The sequence below is a fragment of the Sinohyriopsis cumingii genome, chromosome 11 (genome assembly GCF_028554795.1).
Source record: "Sinohyriopsis cumingii isolate HCF-2022 chromosome 11, ASM2855479v2, whole genome shotgun sequence".
Classification (NCBI taxonomy): Eukaryota; Metazoa; Mollusca; class Bivalvia; order Unionida; family Unionidae; genus Sinohyriopsis; species Sinohyriopsis cumingii.
In genome coordinates this window covers 89,698,345-89,721,976 of record NC_142971.1, presented here as the reverse complement: position 1 = coordinate 89,721,976, position 23,632 = coordinate 89,698,345, and the positions used below count along the sequence as shown (strand labels likewise).

Here is a 23,632-nt window from a genome sequence, read left to right as displayed (position 1 = left end):
TCAGACCAGTGTTTCAGATATGTGTACAGTCTTTCAGATAAGTAACTGCTATTATTTGGGAACTAGTTACCAAATCACTTTAAAAATGAATGAAATCTTTATTCGTTTAGATGATTCATTTTATCTTAGAGTAGTAAAGACTGTTAATGAAATAGTTGCAAATAATACCGCTCCGCCCCCAACTCTCCTGCCATGATGACGCCCACTAATATCTGTTACGGTTTCTTTTACTCTCCTTGTCTCATGTATCATCATGTACCCTACTGCATATTAGCGTGCGTAAGTCCTAATCCGGTGCTTCTCTTTTAGTTTAATTTAAAATGTCACCTACACTTTAAAAATTGTTTACATCTGTTAGGTCCTAACCTGTTATTTTTTAATTTCTTAGACACCAACTTTACTTTTACGTACTGCCTCTTTAAAATTATTTATTTGTTAATATTTTCAGATCATGTACTATGAGGCTTGTCCCGTTGTATTTACGTACTATGCTGCGTTTGTATGTCTTACAAAGCATGCCGATTTAATTTTATTATTGTACTTATGTTATGTCCGTAAAAGCTAATTGGAGCTTATGTTGAAATGTTTGTTTTAACTCATGCAGACTATAAATAAATGACTATAAATAAATCTTATCTTATCTTATCTTGTCTTATTCTCATATGCCCTTGAGGTTAGGTTATATTACTATCCCGTTACCATCAACATATCATGGTCGGACTACTATAGTAATTCAAAACGTGTTTCAGTACTAAGAATGGATGACTCTGAGCCTGCAAATGGTTCTCTAAGGTAATTTCACTTTAAATTGCAATGGTTTCAAGGTTATAGACGAATCGTTCTCCCACCACATGTCATTTTACTCTTGGGTATCATAATTATCACAAGGTGGACTTTGTCATATAGCCTCTAAATAAAGCCAATAACTGAATAATATTAAACACACTATTAAAATTTGCTAAGACATTGTTTTTAAATATCTTCCATTATTGCAGGGTATTGGTATTAAACGTTAATCTTTGTCCTCGAAGAAGCAGGGTTTTTTTTTGTGTTCAAAATGAAAAAGGTTGTTATTCGTGTGGACTATACACTATTTGTAGAAGTTTATAATTACGGAATGCTAACTACTTTCCAAATCAATTCACTTGTTCCATAGCAAAATACTTTGATTTGGTTCAATCAAGAAAATATTTTCAGTACACTCAGCATTAATATAAGGCCATGCTACTTAACGAATTTAAGATTGACAGATATTTATTGATTAAAAAAGATGATGTGTCCCAAAAGATTATAGGCGAATGGATTATCTTCGCTATTATTATGATTTTCTTAAATCTCCAGTTTTGTCGGAAAATATCGGTGGAACAGGTTTGCAATTTATGTTTAATGAATGATCCTTTAGTGCATCACGTGGTCCAGATTGGAACGAGTCATTGCAAGGATAAAAGATATATCCGGGCACTTATAAGTGCGCGAAAGATTCGTCGGGGAGGTAGCCATATTTGTAGGCTAAATTTGAAAGGGTAGCGCGACGACATTGTATATTTTCCTAGCTTTTGATATCATAAGTGGATCTTACATTGACAAAAATATTAAGTAACAACTGCTCTTTCTTTCAGAAATCAATTTTTGAAACTGACAATGGAGGGAGCAACTGCTGTTCCAATGCGCCGTCCGTTCGATCCTGCGGCACATGAGTTGGATCCCAATTTCCGACTCACCAAGTTTGCTGACCTAAAGGGATGAGGGTGTAAAGTCCCTCAGGAAGTACTGCTCAAACTTCTTGAGGGACTTCAACAGGACAGCAAGACCCAGGATGCAGAACAGGCGCATTTCCAATATGTTGCACAAGTTCCACGTATTGGTAAGTGTGAAAATTGTATGAAATGATGTGTCTATGTTTCTCTCGGAACTGAGACGAAAGTCTCGATTCCGAGAAAATAATTGTAATTTGCTTCAAAATTAGTGTTAAGCTAGTTGTATGTGATGCATAGATTAGTTAAATATAATATTTTGTTTGTAAATCCTTATGTATTTTACAAGTGACCGTGTTATGATTAATATTGGGGACGATTTAAATGAAATTAACTCCCGATCCCCAATTGTACAACATGGCGAACCGTCGGTAAAGTCACGTGATTTTGGGGTGCACACCACTTGCCAAAAAGCTTTGTGTATCACGAAACTTTGCAGTGTTATCAGCAGTTTTCATGTTTTTCAAACTGTTTAGGAAATTAAAATTGGGCAGATAAAAATAGAATTAATGTTCGAATTTAGTGAATTCAATTATAAGTACAAATTTTATTTTTGAGGTCAATGACTACAGCAATTTCTGAAAGAAAGTTTTTTTGTAATGTTTAAGTTGTAATTAACTGAGCAAATTTTAAACTAGTCCTAAAGGGCTGGCAAAATTTGTATGGTCATTGCTGTAATCTTTTCCTTATTCCTTTACATGAAAAATTCAAATTAACATTAGACTTTTATTGCCATAATGCAATTACATTTTCGTATAACTTATCTTCCATTTAATCACAAACAATATCATGTTTAAATTTTTTATAAAAGACATGCATTTTGAGATTAAACAAATTTTGCTCATTTTCAGCATTCCGTTGGTCCCAATTTATTTATTTAAAATGGATTGATTAATTTTGTACTTGTTTACAATACATATATGAAATGTTTGTTAACATAATAGTTATATTTTTGAGTTTATACAGACGATTTCAGTCTGTCATCGAATATGTCTGCTGTTACTAAAAATAGAAATGCTGTAATAACTTCTTCTAAGAAACTACTTCACATGATTTGACCCAAATAGCCTGAAAGCAACCTAGCTTGAAGGCCCTTCAGATTTATACCAATGATGCCATTAAATTTGACAGTATTTGTTAAAAAAAAGAAAAACACAGCATGATTTAAAAAAAATAGAACCCAGAACAGATTTTTATTTATTTTGATGGCATAGAGACTAAAGCTGTACCGATTAATCGGGCTGATTATGAGAACAATCGGTATCGGCAGAAATAACCAGTGCCTATGTAAACAAATTTCCAAAATATAAATTCAGCCATAACATTCATCTTGACATGTCTTGAATTTTAAATCAGAATTAAATAGTGGAAATTAGGAAATAGACATTTGATTTGGGGGTTAATTGAAAGACAATATATTCTTAAAAGTAAAGACTTTTTACCACACATACTGTAAGCTATCGCTGCTTGTCTGCACACAAGTTATCAACACCATTCATGCACTCATTCCAATCACAGCAGCCAACCAGCAAATGAGGCCTCATGTGGCTCTATGAAACTATGACTCACTATTGTTAATCTGTTATTTAGCCTGTCCTGCAGTGCTGCTAATCAAAGAATAGCGGTTGCACACTGAAGCAGCTGAATGCTGACATACAAATATTATGCAGCATTGATATTGGTATGCCAGCACCAAAAATGTTACCCCTAAATACCCCAGCTGCTGAGCTGCTTCAGCATGCAACTCACAGCGTGGTGCGTGCATCCCTCCAGCCACATGGACAACTTAGTAGTAACTTGATTTAAAACATTGTTTCAAGAGCGCGAATTGATTGCATTATTGATATTGACTAGCAATTGTACACTATTAAATATACTACCAAGCCTATGCACTGTGTTGAACTCGAAACACTTAAGTTTAGTCTGGAATTACTTCAAAGTAAATTCAGTTGACGAGTCCAAAGCAAATTTGCACACTCAGCAAAGCAGGCATTTCCATAGGTGGAAATGATTCTAAAATCTATACGACATCAATTCTTGTCCAGCACTTGCTCTGCAAGCACATCGTCAAACATGACCTGTTTCTGGCAGATAAAAAAGAAAAGGATGCTGCACAGTTAACCTAAGCAGCTGAAGCAAATCCTCATAATCTAACTAGCCATTTGCATTTGACGACCCAAGAGGTATTTGTTGGCACAAAGCTATTGCAGAGCTTATGGCAGTAGATGTGCAATCATTTTCCCTTTTTGAAGACATTGGATTTCGATGTCTGATAGCCAAGGCAGAACCGCACTATAAAATGCCAAGTTGGAAGTACTTTTCCACATCTTTGATACCTAGCATGCATAAGGCAATACAAAGCAAGGCATGTGATTTAGTTTCTGCCCAACTGACCTTAGTTTGACCTCTTATGCGTGGTCAGATCCATCCATCAGCGTAGCCTTGAGTCTTATGGAAGACTTTCAGCGAAAACAGGTGACTTTAGCTGCATTGCCTCTCGATGAATCACACAGAGCAAAATATTTGGTGAGAAACTGGACAAATTATGTGAGGAGTACAACATTTTCAAAACTCATATCCATGTTCTTCTGTGTGACAGAAATGCAAACATGGTTAAAGTAATGCGTCTGGCTGAAATCAACAGCATTGGCTGTGTTGCACACACACCGCAGCTCGTCAGTGATGGCATTCTGTCACAACAAACTGTCAAAGATGTTTTGGCGATCTCACAATCCATAGTCAGCAGGATCTGGCAATCCCATAAGAAACTCATCCAGGATGTTCAGACACTCTGGAAGTCTACATATGAACAAGTCTTGGGAGCTTACGCTACTCTCTATGACCTGCCTAGCCTAACAGCCCAACAGTGGGTCTTGATTAACAATATTGTGGACACATTCACGAACATTACCAAGGAAGTAAGTGATAGCCAAACATCCGTATCCGTCATTCTTCCTATGCTGAAAATGATCCGAATGTTGCTGGCTCGAGAGCATGAAGCAAGTCACAGTATTCAGACAATGTGCCGTGATGTGTTGATGTCACTGAACACACTTTGCTGACATTGCCAGCAACAAGAAGCTGGTCTTGGCCACCATCTTGGATCCATGAGTCAAACATTGCCTTTTCAGTGAAGAATTAATTGTGACCAGATCGAAAGAATGGCTTGAAGCAGAATGCTGACAAGCAGGAGGAACCTCAGACCAAAAATAAGAAAAATTGCAACTGAAACAAATGCCACTGGACCATCAACGTCACATGTCTCGAATTTGTTTTCTGTAGCCTGTGATGAACCTGTCTGTACCATCAACGAACAACCCACATGGATGACGCTGTTTACGTGATGCTTGAATTGTATCTGGCCATCCCTTTGTTGCCATGAAAAGAAGACATATACGGCAGGTGGAACACTCACAGGTTTCAGCAGTTCCCCTACTTGTATAAATTAGCTAGATGCTATTTGTCTGCATCATTTTCAAGCGTTCCGAGCGAGCAGCTGTTAAGTGGCGCAGGCTAGATTTTTTCATATCGCCCTTGATTGTTACTTGGTGAGAATGGAGAAATGTTACTGTTGCTTAAACACAACATACCTCAACTAGGTTTTCAGTATTAGCTGCAGCCAGCATACAGTGATGTCTAGCTTTAATCTTAAAGCATGCATATTATTAATTTTAATTATTATTGGGTTATCGTTATTAATATTTTTTAGTCATTTATTGAAATCTAGTAATGGCGACCTGCATCATTGAATGTAAGTTCAAAGACTAGCTTAATACATTTTCATTCATTTATATCTTGGCAAACCATAAGTTTCATCAGTGTTAGTTTTAAAGTTTTATGTTTGTGTGAGTGTTGTTTTCTATAAATAGCACTGTACTTCTTATCCGGTTTCTGTTTCTTTTTGTATAGAAGTTCAAATTCACTTGCCGCATAGACAACCTTGTTATAATTCACATGGCAAAACACCTGCATGCATTGCACTAATAGGTTTATGTTTCTGAATCAGTCATTGTTATAAAACATTGAAATAATTGGCATCAGCAATTTTAATAATTAGCTATGCTCTGTATCGGCATAATCGACAAAAAAGTGACATCAGTACAGCTTTAATGGAGACTTTTCAATATTTGACAAATGATGCTAATGTACCAATAGCATTGGAAGAAATCTCAACACAAGGCATCCTCCTGACCTAAACTTCTTGTATTTTGGTCATGAGACAGATGTCAGGACTGTGGGGTGTTTTGGGGTCCTTTCTGGCATCTTTTTAAAATGTTTTGATAATGGTTTGGGTTTATTACTTTTTAATGTTTAATTTAGCCCATTTTGATTTTTACATTGGTTCTCAGTCTTTATTTGATACGTGGAATAGTATTGCTTAGTTTATTCCTTCTATTAGTATCTTCATTAGGGGTGTTTGATCAGGAGACCTAAATAGCAGTTATTGTCTGAGGACAGTGGTTGTAGATCCATATGAATATTAAAACAAGATGATTAACATTTCTTTGGTCATATATTGACAATTTGGTTCTAAGTAGTTTTCAGGAGAAAAATTAAACTCCAGAAACCAGTAATTTACTCGAGATTGTTAGCAGTTCATTCCAGTGTAGAAATCAGGGATCGTCCTGGGCTTCGCCAATGTCGCAAATTGCGATTTTTTTCCCTTATTGGCGACAAAAATATCCCATCTGGCGATTTTTTTGGCGACAGACTTTTTGGTTATTTAATTTGTACATAAAATCATGGATTTGGACTGGATAAATTAAAAGGGAGAATGAAAGGAAGCCACAAACTTGACTAAGCAATGCATTGGAATCAATCTGTTACACAAACGATCCTTTGTTCGTATTGACAACCCCATCTTTACAGTGCATTGTTACATCATAATCTGCTTATGCTGACATCTGGGCTGTGTACTGTATGCTGTGATACAGTCAATCATGCTACCGAACTATACCTACAACTGACCGACTTCTGAAGACGCGAATAGAACAGATACAATTAATTGAATGGCTAATCCTTCTGTTGTCGTCTTTTTTTTTTTTTTTTTTTACATGTACCAATACAATAATTTTGCTTAACCTTCATAGAAAACTGATAACCTTTGAAGTACCGACTATTGCGTATAAATACAAAGCAAATGGAAAAAATCTCAATCACAATTATATCTGTCGCCAGTGCAGCATTTTACTCATTGATGTTTTCCTTTTGCCATCAATCCGTGTTATGGCTGCAGAGACTTAAACTCCGCAACAAGAAATAGCAAAAAAAAAAAACAGTTTTGCATAATTAATAATAATTATTTATTTCTCAAAGTACAGGAGTGAAAGAATCCCTAAATAGGGTGTGAATTTATGCTTATATATACGGTCCAATATTGCCAGGTGTTGACTCATGTAAGTTTCATTCGTGGGAATGGAGATCCTAGTTTGCTTGTCGAGAAAATTTATACAGCATTCAGTGATCATTCTTGGGATTTAGGAAGCAATTCACTTCAAGCTTTGTGAAGCTAGCCATGGGGGGGGGGGCTGCTGAGAGACTACTGGTGTCACCTGTCAGCCTGTAGACTGTGAACGTGGATTCAGTAAGATGAACCTCATAAAAACTGACATCAGAAATAAACTCTGCATCTCATCTCTTGAGAATTTAATGAGAATCAGCATGTACAGATGTGAAAAATTAGACTTTGAAACTGCATTCAACAAGTTGGCAGCCCTAAAATCGCGACGGATCTTCGTATAACACTTTTTAACATTTTGTTAATGCTTATTGTAATTAGAGTATTAACTAACCCATCTTTTGTAATTTTCATTGCCTGTTACATTAATAGACTAAACTAACACTTCAAAACATGTACACTGCTTGTTCTGGCGACACTTTTTGAAAATTGGCGACAAAATATTGAGGTTGGCGATTTTTTTGGCGACAGCTTTTTAAAAGCCAGGACCATCCCTGAGAAATAGTGATAAATTATTGTTTATGGAGATTTTTTATGGAGGAACCATAAAAGCATATTTCACATTCATATACTTCCCTAAGTGGAGAGTGGAATTCTTCATATAGAAGTCTCAGAGATGATGATGTGTTTTGTCACTTGTGTTGAGAACGCAAGAAATCGGGGGCATTTTTGTAAATATTTAATTGTGCAAAACTTTTTTCTTGTGCTCATGGCAGACAGATCGTGGTATGTGGAGTCTAAGATACACTGTGTAATGGTTCAGTGTTCATTTCTTAAATATGATGTTTTTAATCCTGTAGTCAAAACCATACATTATTGCTGATTATAGACTTATGGGTACATAGCTGACTATTTGTTGTCAGAGCAGTACTATTTGCTAGTTGCAAGCAACATATTCTTTTGAGTCTGGAAACTACAGATTTGTACTCGTATCAGAAAGGGCTTGGTCTTGTGTTTATACAGTTAGAAGTAGCAGGAAAAATATTACTCCTTCATTGATGAAATTTGGCTAGGTTCGGTTTATTTTAGTATCTTGAAGCAAGGGAAGTAAAGCAATGTCCCAAAATTTAGAGAGAAAATCACCTTGACATTGAGAAAACCATTGGGGGACAGAGCAGCATTAGATAACTGGGCTATTTATTGGCTGAATCCTCATTTTACAATCACGTCGATAATAATTTTTAATAACAAACTTTTTCTAATAAAGGTGTTCGTTATTCTGTTTAAATAACATTTATTTTCATAATGTCCAACATATGAAAGATCGTTCCAACTGGTTTCAACAACCATCACATGTAGGAAAAAAAATCTGTGCATTACATCACTGCTTTTTGTTTTCTTGATGAGTCTGGTTCCTGTAGTGGTGTTTAATATTATCCTGCCAAATCAGGAGCCCATAGAACAGGGAACAAGACTAACTGTTGATACACCACCAAACAAGATTCCTTTTTTTTCTTCTCAATTGATAAAGAATTTATTTTTCTCAAAAACATGCGACATTTATTTCGTGAGACAATCATCTGTGTTGAAACTCAATTTTTATATTGCTCAATTAGTACAATGTTGATGTCGTGGATTAATTAATTGGAATAATGAAAATTCTCATCATCCTTGAGGATATCTCTAAGTGCCAGTTCAAGAATTCTCTGAAACTCGCTTGCCCACAATGGTCCGTATATGTGAAATCAAACTCTTTTATTTTATGAAGTATTCATTTTGCTTGCCTGCCTTCTTATCTTTGACCATGGTTATGAAAAGAGTTGGTTAGTTTAAGGTAGTTTATGTTACATACACAGTAACATTTATAAGTGTTCGATTGATCAAATGAAGTGAGTACACACAACTGGGGCCGATAGATTTTAAGTTTGTAGGATTTTTGTGCCTTTATTTGATTCAAAAGACAAAATAAACGTGATAATACAAAGGAGGTCAGCTTTTTAATTCAGTGCAACAATGCAACAAATACTTCCGGAAGTCAGTGATCAAAACATGGTCGGAACGTAATTAGGTTCTCAGAGAAATGCTCACGGACATACCTATTACAGTAGATTGGCACATTTTACATTTAATTACAAAGGACACATTGCATTTATGATGATTCCACTTAAAAGGAACTAAAAGATAGAACTAGAACACAAATTTCAATTGATAGAGAAATTTATTTAATTTGTATTTATTTATTAAAGTACTGCCTCCACTCGGCATGAGTGACATTTTCATTGATCAAAATTTCTTTACATATTGTTAATTGCGGTCTACTAGGAATGTCTTTTGGGAGGAAAATGTAAAAAAAATTGTATGACGTATTTTTAAAGTTGATATTTCATAGTGTTGATTAAAATTTCCAGGTCTTATCTACTGTTTTCGCCAATAAAATGAGCGATACATCAAAGTTTCCGTTACCAATTTTAACTGTGATTTTCTTCAACAAATAGGGATCAATTTTGGGGGGTATTTTCTGGTTTAAAAAATGGGATCCATGTCTGACTCCATGTTATAAGCTGGTTCACGAGTTATCGAGGGAGTGGTGTATATATACATCTTGAAATGGGATTTACAAGTCCATGACAGTGGTACTTTTGTTTGGTTTAATGTATCGGCGTCTACCCTGTTCAGTAAAATGATTTTGATGTTTACTCTGCTATGATAGTTTTGGAGGATGTATCTCCAGAGAACTTCTTTTACTTTTTAATCAAATGTAATTTGTGTATTCCCATCCCATGTGACCCTGTATTTTAAAGATTTTTTTTTGTTGCTTGATGTTTTATTTCCTATACCTTTCAAAGAAATGTACCATTATTTTATGTCTTATCTTATAGGACACTGTTTGTATTTAATACAGGGTTTGTCTCCCTTGGTTTAACATTTTTAAAACTTGTTTAATTGGCATTTATGGTCAGTATTGTGCTGATGTGCCATTAAACCCAATATATACATTTATTAAAGACATCTATTTTTGTTTAGGAAGCAATAAAGTTCTTGAAGTATGTATTTAGTATTTCCTTGAAGAAAATAAAACTTTTAAAAATTAATACCTTTTACATGTAAGAATTGGTTTCTTGAGCTTTTGTATGGTCACAAATTAATTGGTAATTTCATCCCAGAAAGACTGAGGTTTAAAGATGTGGGTCAGATTAAAGTGTTGATGTATAGACCTGATATATTGAAGCATATCTGTTAATCAGTATGATCTTACATAAAATAAATATAATTTTAATCCTTTCAATAAAAGTTGTTAAATAATTAATCATGAACAAGTAACATCCTTCATGTAGGTAAAACCTGCCTCATAGAACAGCTGGTGTTCTGAACTGAACAATGAAAATATTATAAATGGCTATACATGGCTATGATCAGGAGATGCTAGGTAACAACTACACACAGCTGAATTTATATTTACTTGTCCAGTAGACATACAGTGAAAAATTTAATTTTTTTATATTAGGGGTGTCGGTTTGTAATGGTATATAATGTACTGTTCACTTCTAAGCATGTTGCCATCAGTTTTTAAAATCTGGAATTGTTTAATTTCAGGCATTGGCATGGATGCATCTGTTACTCCTCTGCGTCATGGTGGACTTTCCCTTGTACAAACCACAGACTTCTTTTACCCCCTTGTGGATGACCCCTACATGATGGTAAAGTTGTGTGCATGTGTGTGTGCAGATTAATCAGCCATTGTGCGGTGCTATGCATTCGTTCAAATAAAATATTTTACAGCCATTTAATGTTATGTAGTCGCCAACTTAAACCATTAGTTTTGCTGTACCATTTTGAAGAAGACTACACAGGCTTTATGGATTCTTAATTATTTTATGAGATTTACTTGGCCTGGCTGCATATAATATCATAATGAAAATATGCAGAGATAGATTTTCATCAACGGTGTCAGGGTCATTAGACAGCTTGGTTGTAATTGAAAAAGAGTATGTGTTTGCGATTTTGCTATCATTTTCATGGCTAAAAGTTCAGTTTTTGTGGTACTAGACGGGGGTAAAAATAGTCCTTGAAATTTCACTAAACATTGCCAGGGAAGTGAAGTTGACTTGTAACTTATTTTTACCTAGTCCTTACTAAGCATGCTACCCAGAAAGTGAATCTTCGAACTAAAAGTGAGTTATGGGACTAAAATTTATTTCCATAAAAGATTAGACATGTTTTTTTAATGGAAATTTCTTGTAATTTAGTAGCTTATCCTTGTTATGGGAAAGAGTACTTGTATCTGATCCCAACCTCTTTATTGAAATATCATATAAATGACTACATTTATTCTGATATTTGTATGATGAATGTTAATTAATTAAACCATTAAAACAGTAAATTAGTTTTGAATGTGCACTACACAATAGGCAGCTATCTCAAAGAGTTGTTGTAACCAAAGTTAGGTTGCTGCATTTAATAAGGGGAGGATTTTAGGTAACATGACTAAGAGTTGCAAATTAATGGCTTGATTACAGTCAGTTTGGTGTGAATTTGGTGACTGACGGTGAAAACACTTTGAAGATCTTTTGCCATGAATTTAGTTTAAGCTACAAGTAAAAAACAATAATAACCCTATTAAGAGAAGTTGTTTCACCCTCAAATTTTGTCCAGGTGCTGCAAGTCTGAAATATTTTCTCAGATGAAACTACATTTTGTTTCGATCCGCTGCGTATTGCCACACAGGGGCTGATGCAAGATAGCAGCAAAGTAACATGAACATAGATGGCGATAAACTTTCAAGATAATGTTCTGTTAGATTATTGAATCTTACAACTATTTAAGGAAGTACCACCAATTTTATTCTCATTAAAATTAGGTAGCTTAACTTGCCATGGCATGTTTTTTACCCTCAACAAAAGATTTTAATAAGCAAATGCTAGTTTCTTATTTACATCTTGTAGACTTTAACATACTGCAGCTTGCCAAGAGCCATGCATATTAAAATCTGAAACTAAAAAAAAGAAATGAAGGATTGATTTAGTGATTGGTTTTCAAAGGCACATCAGGACATGAAAGGTTATATTTTGCTTTGGGACAAAAAAGTATGTTTCCAGTTGCAGTGGTTTTAAAATTTGGTTAGGTATGTATTCTTTTTTATAGAAAATAATTATTGTAACGATTAGTATATATAATGTACTAAGCAATTAAAGTAGCAGGCAAACCCTACTGAATTAGTTGCACAAGTCAATTTCAAGATTTTTTTTTACCCTGGGTAAAAAAAGTGCTATGGTTGGCAATGAAAAACAAGGATGGTCAGCTGACTGGAAACATACATTATTTTGGGGGGCCTTAGGCTATATGAGTAATTGTTTAATGGTTTGTCACTATGCAAAAGCTAATTTGCCAATGCTATTGAAGTAAAATAGTGTCTTCTTTAATGGCTTGTCCACACATAAAAGGTATATTTAACTGCAGCAGTTGAAGTAACTTTTTGCCTTTTAAGAGCACACCGTGGCAACAAATCTAGCCTGGTCTTGGCAAGATTTGAACCTGCACCATTCTGGTTGCAAGTCTAGCACATTAACCACTTGCTTCCAGCTCCTGAGAAACTTGGAATACATAGGGTCATACTTTGATATTTATGTGTTACCTTGTATACTTAACTATAGGTCAGATCCAACCACAACATGTGTAGACCCATATCTGCTATTGCATAATGGGCTGGCAGACCTGGTTCAATGCATTTTGTAGAGTGTTAATAAGTAGACTCTGATATACTAATGCATTATGTGATGGTAGATCATGATGTATGTTATTTTTGTTGGCTCTGACTTTCAGGCAGATGTATACGTTATAAAATGGTACAAACTGGCATGGTGAGAATTTCCTTTTACTTAGGTTCAGATTCAACTGTATTCATTGCTTGACCATATATGCAAAGTTCTTAGTTAATTTTAGGGCAAGATTGCTTGTGCCAACACATTGAGTGATCTGTATGCTATGGGGGTAACTGACTGTGACAACATGTTGATGCTCTTGGCTGTCAGTAATAAGATGTCTGAAAAGGAAAGGGATGTTGTCATACCGATGATGATGCGAGGATTCAAGGTAAGCATGGTCTTTTGTCCAGTTTAATGGCCCTCATCATATAAATTTGTATCAAGTATAAGCAGGAAAAAAACAGTTAAAGAAATTCGTACTGTTTTCAGTTTCTCACTTGAACTTGTAATTTTAAACTGGAAGCTATGACATGAACAGACATAGGCTAATGCAAAATTATTTTTAAAAAGTAGGTCCCTTCATACCTTTCTTTTGTATTCATAGGAGAAATGCCTGTAATTTGTTGGGGCCTATGTCTTTCCTTATTTCCCTTCAAGTCATAATTATAGTCACGCTTACGCATGTTCTATATCATTATCTTCTGGTAACTTTCTTGTCTTTATACTAACCTTGTAAAGATCTGAGTAATACTCTGGATTTCTCTTTTTTTTTCTTGTCCATTGATTTTTGTAGTTTTGCAAAAAAAAAAGACGTTTTTGTAAGTGCTTAAATTTGTTCTTTGGGGTAAAAAGAGGCTCTATTGCCTTGTGAGGATGTGGTATGGTGTATCTGGTGTCAGTCTCTATCTGCTTGTTACCGCTCTGGAGACTGTTTTTAGTCTGATTTTAAATGTGTCATTATATCGTCACGGTCTGGGACTGAAAAACACCCTAGAGGCCATGTTTCTGATAGATTTTGATTGAATTTGGAATATATGCTTTTGTTATATATCTATAAATTCCACGCAAGAATGAACCAAAATTGTACTGTAGAATCCCAAAGGTAGGAAAACAATACTGTTGTTTAATGATCCTATATCTCAAATGAGGCTTGAGGTTTCCTGCATATATCCATTGTTAAAAGAATATGAAATTCAGTTTATGACTTTATGTGAAGTTGAAATCTGAAAGTTTGAGCTGCTAAGTGATTTCTTTTAATTTTTCATTTATATTTTGTGACTTCATCTGGAAATTGATAAATATATCTTGTTCGCTAGATCATGTCTTGTCTGCATCTGCAAATTCAGACTGTGACTTGACCCTTCACATCTCATAATGATCCCGATTTTCTGAAACCTTGATTGCTGAGACATATATCAGATGAAGGTCTTGCTTGATTTAGATTTTGAACCTTTGACACTATTCTTATTACATGTTTGAACAATGTGAAATCAGATTTTCTTGACAGCAAATCCATGTAAAGTTGATATATTATATTTGTTCATGTTTGTATGCATATTTATATGCTCAGTTTAGATTTTCATTCCATCATAACAATTTTGAATAAAGATGTTTCAAAATGTTGAACTATTTTTTATCTTTCTCATCTTCAGTATGGGTTTCCAGACACAAGTCTACTTTCATGTTGGTTTCATACATTTATGTTTTTCATTTTGATCATAAAGCTGTACACTATTCACAGGATCTTGCTGAGGAAGCAGGAACATTAGTGACTGGTGGCCAGACTGTTCTTAATCCATGGCTGACTATTGGAGGTGTTGCCACCACAGTCTGTCAGCCTAATGAGTTCATCATGTAAGTTGTACTGAATTTGCCAAAATCTAAAACTGAGCTTTCTCCTGTCTTCTGTGTAAGTAAGAAAAGCACTCCGGTTAGCAATATTGCTTTATTTTGTCATTTCAATCTCAGGATCATCTAAGAGTCAAGGTTGTTACAACTCTAGGTCTTAAACTGTGTAACAGATAGAAAGTAAAATCAACATGCATTTGATTTCTCTCCAGTTCAAAGTGAAAATTCAAGAGACGCTTGCAGTAATGTTAATTAAATCCCAAATAATATGTCCTATCACAAGCTCAAAAATATGGAATGTTCAAAGTTAATTCTAATAGACATGAATGTCCTGACATAACACAATGATGCAATCCAGAATATCCTTGAGTGAGTTCATGCAGTAATGTATTAATCCAAACATCAACGAGCACTTTAGTGATTCCTGTGAATGTTTTAAATAAATAATTCCTTTTCAGTGTCGGATATACTGATTTGAAACCGGAATGAATTGTTTGTTTATTAAATCCCTATTTATACACATTTTTACTTGATCTGCATCATGATAGAATGTGATGATTTCCAACATAAAAACCTTGCTGCATAAATATTCATTTTACAACTTGCAATCATGGACAAAAATTAGCTATGTAAATATTCTGTTTACAGATTAGAATCATGGCCAATATAAATTAAATATACATCATAAGGTGCTAGTGAAAGACAAGTGTTAATTCAAAACACAATCCTCAAATAGATAAGAAAAAGATATCAAAATCTTGAATCATTCATTTATACAGCCAACCTTCAAAGATTTAATACCATTATCTTGTATTCTAGGCCAGACAATGCAGTTGTTGGTGATGTATTGGTTATGACAAAACCTTTAGGCACTCAAGTGGCAGTCAATGCCTACCAGTGGTTGGACCAGCCTGAACGATGGAACAGAATCAAGTTGGTTGTTACGGAGGATGATGTACGGAAGGCTTACCAAAGAGCAATGTTCAGCATGGCCAGGCTAAACAGAACGGGTAATGGAGAGCAGGAGACTATCTCTATCTCTCTCTCTCTCTCTCTCTCTCTCAGTCTCTCTCTCTCTTGTGTGGATGAAAACTGGATTAAATGTTTACAGATATTTATAGTCCTTCTGAAGTAATGTACAATCAGGGTTTTAGATTTTCTGTCTGCAAGGTCAAGTAAGCTTTTGGCTCTACATCAGGCTTGTGTCATTATTCATGAATCAGCATGTTCGGTTTAAGTTTTCTCAAACACTGCTTGTCAAATTTCAATCAAACTTTGTAGAATTGTTCTTGGGACATACTCTAACATCAGCTCATAAGTGACATCAATGGTTGCCACATGGAAGACAAATTGTCAACTTCACCAAAATGTCCGTGTCAGTTTTAGTCAAACATGGAATGTTTCTAGGATATGTTGACAAAATTATTCTGACTTTTCTCTTGCATGTGTGCAGCCATGTCCATAGCATCCATTTAGATAAACCATTTTCAGCATCTTCAAAATGGCTGAACCAAAAGTAATTAAACTTTGTTGGAATGGTTCTGGGGACATGTACCTGATGTGGGTATCTTGGCAATATGACATAAACAAGTTGCCTAGTTATGACATTCTAATTCTGAGACACATGCACAAATTTATGCCACAAATGAAAAACAACAGTTTTAACAGCACAAACTTCTTTTCTTCCAGTTAACACTTGCGCCTTGTATCTCAATTTTGACAAGGTTGCCAACTGGTGTGGTTCAAAATCCAACCTCTCACAGATTCTAGGCTGGTTTGTTTATGCTGTCATCGTGTCCTCTAATTGTGTTTGTTACCATAAGGGCTGTTCCAGTAAAACATATACACACACCCCACCCCACCCCCTGGGGGGAAGGCACTTTCAAATTCAACCAACCCACAACAGAAGCAATTAAAAAAATTATGATCCACTGTCAGATGTGTTTTAATCGAAAAACACTGCCCCCTACAGCAGCATATTTTTTAAACATAATTTCTGGCTATGGGTTAGTGGGCGGTAGAAGCGATTTTAATATTGGGTTGGGGACAGAAGCAATTTAAATGACAGCTGGCTGGAGGTAATCTACTGAATTCTTATAGATCATATAATCTATTGCATATTTGTATTCATTCATTATAATCAATCTTTTGTTTGTTTGTCTGTCAGCCAAGTATGTCTCTGATACTGTGAAATCACAGATTTTCATGGTGGCTTATTATTTATAGATGTTATTGATCAGTCCCTTAATACCTACTAATTTAACATCCATGAATACAGATTTTATAATAGATATTTCTATTCTAATACAGAAATCATGAATTTGTATCCTACCTAAACTAAGTTTACTACAGTTATCACTATGTCTTGCTATTTTTCTTTGTTCTCAGGCATGCTGCTTTTGATTAGAATAATAGTTCAATCTTGTATTGCTTTAAATGTGTGTTCAAATTCTATGATTCCTTGTTATTATTTTTTTCAATAAATGTTTTGGTAAACTTATAATACATGATTTGTCAGAAAGAAAAAAACCCATTGATGCCTGTGGAAGTGATGTTGCATTATATCTGTTTACTTTTACACTATATCATTTCTTGTAAGAACATCTTTTTAAGTTACCGATGTCTTATTTTTATGCCTTGTTGCAAGACTAATATAAAGTTATATAAAAAAATATAGCAAGTCAAACATTTTAGATTTTGAAAACTGGATAAAAGTCAAGGAATCATTTTTCCCAGAGTACTTATAAAATCAATGTCATTGCAGTTAACTGTATTGTCAACAGCATCATCATCATCATATTTGTCAGTTGATGAATATACTTATAAGGTTTAGAATACAGCACTCATTTTCATTTTTCAGCTGCACGTCTGATGCACAAATTTAATGCCCATGGAGCCACAGATGTTACAGGGTTTGGGCTACTTGGGCATGCCAAAAATCTCGCCTCCATCCAGAAAAATGAAGTCAGTTTTGTTATCCACAATCTACCCATTATTGCCAAGATGGCAGCCATCAGTAAAGCATGTGGGAACATGTTTGGCCTTCTGCAGGGACAGTCGGCAGAAACATCAGGTATGTGTATTAAATTGATTTCCTGTTACAAGAAGTTAGGAGACAGTAATTATCTAGCCCAGTTTATTGTGGGAGAATGATAAATTTCATACTGATATCTCCGTTTTTACTTAGATTTTTAAAACAAATCTTATTTCAGGATCATATCCTTTACATTACTTGCTAGGGTAAAAGATCAGAAATGGAATTTTTTTTCTCTGAATTTTTTAAACAATAAAGTTAATCAACTTTTTGTTTAAGTAATGTTTATTATGTTTTGTATTATGATTCACATAAATACTGTGCATTTAAAATTTGTCTGTGTCAAATTTTGTGCTTGGTTAAAATTACTTATTGTGGGTTCTTATATTTATGTTTTGGGCTTTTGAAGAGAAGAAATGCATTTTTTGAGAGATTTAAAACATGATCTGCCTGCATGATGACATGTCATCTTAGTAGGACTCAGTAGGGTCAGAGTTTGGAAAGGGAAATTGATCAGATTTGGTCATCAATCTTTTTAGAACAAAATGATGGTTTACATTGATTTGTCTTGAGAGAGTTGCACATGAATGCTGCATAATTGACAGAACTTAGTCACTTAGTGATTGCATTAGTGGACCCCATGCTCCTAACATCAATTATTGAATGAGTAAATAATGTATATGCACTGTTCAAAATATTTTATAATGAAATCTATTTAGGAATTGACAATTTAATTTTCCGCCTGGTTGCGGGGTGGGGTGGGGAGCTGGGATTTTCTTTCAAAAAACTTTACATATTTGTGTACTTGGAAAGCAATGATATTTGAGAGCTCCTGCAAATTAGTTTCAAGTCATGCATTAAAAAATGCATTCTGCTCTGTTTAAAATTAGCATTTAACTGTCAAGATAAAATTACTAAAAACAGAATCTAAAAATAATTAAAAACAATACTTGTTTGATTCAAATACACTGTCCAGATGTGGGTTAAAACAAAATGGTGCTTGGAAGAAAAAAAACTTTGATGCAAAATTTCAAAACTCTTGACTTTTGTCACAGTACATGTGGCTACAACTCAACACCAAGATGTGTAATATTCTACAAATATTGTGGAAAAATCGGTCTTATATGGAAATTAGTATTTCAGTGGATGTCAACTTTTAACACATTAATCCCTTGAGCTTTTTGTCATTTTTGCCTGAAAATCGAGTAGGAAACACATTTTGAAAGCTATTTCTGAATAGACTCGAAAACACCAAATCCCCGGTCATCTTTCAACAACATACTGCCTAGTTGTGTTAGAAACATTGTTTTTCGTTGGATATTTGACTCGCGCATGAACAGAAGGGTAAAAGTTGGACTTTTTTATTATTTTTTTTTTGATAAACGGAGCCATTATTTTTGTATGGAGACCCCTCTTCATTCCAAATGCCATCTTATCCTACTTTTTGCAAAAGCTCATCTGTCTGTCTGCCTTAGATCTGAGACCAAAAAGTCTAAAATCCAGACACAAAATCGGATTCCGACCGTGGGCGAATTTTGGGTTTTAAAATGTCAGGTCCAAAATATGAGGTTTTTCTATCTTTATTTTATAGTGCAACTAGATATTCCAGATTATTTGGTATCATTGTAGAGCTACATCTGTCTACCTTTTTATAATACCACCCACTTCAGTGTATCTTGCATGACCATGATGCCACAGAGCTCGGCAGTAGGCTACTACCTCCTGCCTTGTAAAGTCGTCGCTAGGGGTTAATGTGTTAACTGACATGACAGCCACCAGATCACATACATTTTAGAGATGAGATATTCATGAGACAGCACCCTGAACTGCAGAAAATTCTACAACAATAAAGAACAGTTTTAAAACTTCTTGATGCTGGCTAGCTAGCTATGCAGATACCCCTTCAGACCGCAGACTGTCAAAGGGAGTTCATAGCACAGAACACATACATTCGCCTATGAAGAAAAAGTTTTGGCCACAACTAGTGGTAGAATCTGGGGGGGGGGGGGGAAATGATACACCTGTGCTGTGTGTTGATACAACTTACAATACACAGTGCACATTATGATACATTATCAACACACATATCATCTTGATGGTCTCTTCATCTTTTGATATAAAGCAGTACCACCATGGTATGGTGGTACTGCTTTATGTGCTTTTGCTCGATTCCAGTATGCAGATCACATACATATGTAGATTTTGTCATCTGTTCACATGCCTTTCTCATCCTTGTGAGGATAAAAAATATTAATCCAAACAGACCTGTTTGTTGTCAGTGGTTATAATTCAGCCTATTGTGCCATTCCAGGCTGTTCCATTTGATCACATGCTGGGTTCCTCTTGGTCACCATGCCCATTGTTTTGCACTGCATGAATGCTTTAAAAACATCTTGCTTGATGTCATTTACATTTGGAAGTCATTACAGTCTTTTCTTCAAAACAAAAGAAATAGTGCAATTTCCATTTGGATGGAAAATCATGTCTAGAACAATTCCGAGTGTGGGAATTGAGATGACTTAAATCAGTCATCACTTTGTACTTACTGCATATGCAAAACATCTGCCACGAATGCAGGAACTCGTTTGAAAAAGGTAAATATTGACAACACAACTCACCTAATAGAAATTAAGAAGGTGACTGTAATGCGTGCAGTGCCATTTCCGTGCTTTTTTTTTATAAATAATCCTGTCTGCATGGTCAGTCACTGATTACATGTATCACTGAAAACGTAGACATTCCAACATTGTTTCCCATATATGATTTAAATCCTCTACAGATCATTTAATAGCCACTTTTGTGAGAAGCTTATCTGTTGTCTCTATCTATTTTGGAACAAGTTTTGATGCAATTTGTACAGTGTCACACACTGATCCAGCAAGCTTTTTGATTGATGGTTATTGTTTTATGTGGACTTCAGCAATAACCACCAATTAGAATTGAGTATAACAATTTGTCAATATTTTTTAAAAATCTGACAGAAATGAGTGTATATGTCTGTGACAGCCGAGATAGTTCTCAGGTTGATGAATAAAAAGGCAAACAACTAATAATTATCCACAACTGCTGAAAATTAAAGTATTTTGTTCAGTATAGAACAAGTATCGATGCATGTGTTACTCTCACTCAGTTGCACCCTTCATTGGGGGTAAATTGCCCTGCCTTTTGACACTGTTCGTCATAAACATGACGACCAAAATGGAGTCCATATGAAAATGTTTTTGGATCTTTAACTTTAATTGTGTCAACCTAATTAAGACTTCTGGGTAATTTGTAAAACTTCATTTTATAAGTGAGGCAAAACATGTTGATCCAAACATTTGCATGGGATAATTATAAACAAATTTTGCCCAGTGTCTGATATTTCTAGTTAGCAAATGAATCAGATCATTTGAGCTGATTTGTCAGTTATTCTGGCAAATACAGGCATTTTAAATATCTAACCCTGAGTAAATAAATACATGCTTTGATATGTCTTTATTTACTTTCAGGTGGTTTGCTGATAGCACTTCCACGTGAGCAGGCAGCCGCATTTTGCAAGGACATAGAGAAACAGGAAGGTTACCAGGCATGGATCATTGGCATTGTAGAAAAAGGCAACAGAACAGCCCGGATTATTGACAAACCTCGGGTCATTGAGGTCCCTGCTAAAGATCGTGATGGGGAGCTTTGGTAGAACTTAAGCCATATGCAGACTTTATAGACTTTCAGAGCATTCAATTTGGTGAATGCAAAAAGAATTCTAAGAAGTGTGCAGCAGTGAAAGGGCATTCATTTGTGCAGCTGTAAGCTTGGAAGTTTATCAACCAAAGTGGGAAGATGAATATTTTCTCAACCATGGGCAACATTTTATAATCCCAAACCTAGGGGTCAATAGTTGGGTTTCCACAATGACTGTACAAATTGGCAATTTTTTGGTTGTAATCACTAATTGACTTTTTAATGAAAGAATTAGGGTCTGCACACTTATAATTTGAAGTACTGCCTGTAACATTTCCATTTAAGTGTATGAAAATTAAATACTGAAGACAGTGTATTACTAAGGCAGTGTGTAAGTCAGCTTCAGACAGTTTAGCACCAATGGTGGCAACTATGTGCTGTGAGCACAAGCTGGAGAGAAACTATACAAATGAAATGTGGCATTTTAGCCTAATGTACTAGAGTTACCATATTTAAAGTTTAAAAAATAGGACATCTGTAGAGAGATTAAGGACCCAAAAAGGTGGGCACGTCAGGGAAAAAGAGGATGCATGGTAACCGTATATTTACTCTTTAGGCAGCTTTGAATTGCCTGAGCATGTCTTTTGGAAAAGCACTTTACTCCATTTGATCATCTTGGTATAGCCAATATTTTTTAAAGTGTCATTAAAAATGGAGGGAAAAAACAACCAGTCCAAATGGCAGGTGTATTAAATGTCAAAAATGTACATTGTATTACAAATATATAATGAAGTGAAATGTTCAGAACTACAAATGTACACCAAAATTTACACTGGAGACAAACCATACTAATAAGAGTTACATGAAAATGTCTCTGATTGCTAATTAGGGACATCTAGCAATATAATTGGGACCCAGGTATAATGAACAACTACTGAAGGAAAATGAAGCTATAGAAGTGGACGAGGATACATAATAGAGAAGAAGAAAACTATAACAGTGTGAAAAATGGCTGATAATATATCTGGAGAAAAACCATACAAACTGATATAAGATTTTATGGGCACATGAGAGTATAAACTGAAGAAAACCATACAAATGAGAAACATTGTGCTCATTGATGTTGAATCACACGATACTTCTTCCCTGAAAAAGGTGGTCCATAGCATGCCAAAATGAAGGGGATTATAAAATGTTGACCTTCAAATAATATTGTTTACTGCCTGTCCTGAAAGAGCTGTCAATTTCTTAAAACAGTTGGAGCTGACCATCTAATTGTTGGGGAATGGGGGGTGGCTTTGATTTTCTTTAAAGGGGATGTTTTGTTATTTACTGAAGATGAAAAGAATGTCAACAAATATAATTAGGTTATATTAGGTTGCTTCTTTTCTGTAAATCAGTAGAATTATTTTTTAAAGCTATTTGTTGGCCTGGGTTTTGTTTATTTAAGGATACACACAGACACACATTGGCAAATTAAATGGTCAGTCCCATAATCTGTAAAATCATGTGTTTTTATCTTTTCATCACTGTATTGTAAACATTTAATATTCTATATGTCCCAGATAATTTGTGTTGGAATTATGAATCAGATTCACACGCAATCATTTTATCAGTACTGTTCCCAGAAACATTCTCACGTACGTAACTTTGATATTGTTCTTCATTTTAATCGCCTCATTTCGTGCTTTATTTCATCCTCATTTGGCACTCATTCTGTAAGCAGGTGGCTGCGGATGTTGAGCAGGTTCGTAGACTCTGCATACAGTTTGGGTTGTCCTGTCAGAGGTCATGTACTTTTTGACATCTCAGGTGATGAAGGCTCCTGGGAAAAAGTGAACTTGCCAGTTCCTCTTGGGAGTCCGATGGAATTGAGAGTTTAAAAGTACAGCTCTTCTGCCATCATTCTGTTTACTGGGAATACTTAATTTTTTAAAATAAAGAAAAATTGAAGTTAACATTGTTTTGCTCTCTTTTTTCCTTTTTTTTTTTTTATTTGTTGTCTGTTGTCCTACTTTTTATATATACCTCCTATGAAGCAGAGGGTATTACGTGTAAGCCCGTGTCCATACATAAACAGTTTGATTTCCTTGCTACAGCTTGAGTTAATGCTTCATGTACCTTCACTAAAACATAGCAGATGTGTTGCCGTAAAAGATAAAAAGAAACTTCTTACTGAAATCCAGTGAAACTTGCATTTTAGGTTACCTTTATTAATTAGTCATCTGTCTTGAAC

At 35.0% G+C, this 23,632-nt stretch overlaps 1 protein-coding gene across 3 annotated transcripts; it reads left to right on the top strand.

Annotated features, from left to right (window-relative positions):
• Window positions 1–657: 657 nt before the first annotated feature.
• Window positions 658–23,354, top strand: LOC149788950 (inactive selenide, water dikinase-like protein). 3 transcript variants are annotated; one of them, XM_089975094.1, is made up of 8 exons: window positions 658–792; window positions 1,620–1,864; window positions 10,747–10,850; window positions 13,093–13,242; window positions 14,596–14,708; window positions 15,522–15,712; window positions 17,563–17,775; window positions 21,228–23,354. In XM_089975094.1, the coding sequence occupies exons 3-8, from the start codon at window positions 10,755–10,757 to the stop codon at window positions 21,410–21,412; spliced, it is 948 nt and encodes a 315-aa protein (XP_089831220.1). In that variant the 5' UTR covers window positions 658–792; window positions 1,620–1,864; window positions 10,747–10,754; the 3' UTR covers window positions 21,413–23,354. The 3 variants fall into 3 exon arrangements, with proteins under 3 accessions (XP_089831220.1, XP_089831223.1, XP_089831221.1); XM_089975097.1 differs by lacking the exon at window positions 658–792 and adding an exon at window positions 1,428–1,492; XM_089975095.1 differs by lacking the exon at window positions 658–792 and adding an exon at window positions 1,492–1,523.
• Window positions 23,355–23,632: the final 278 nt, after the last annotated feature.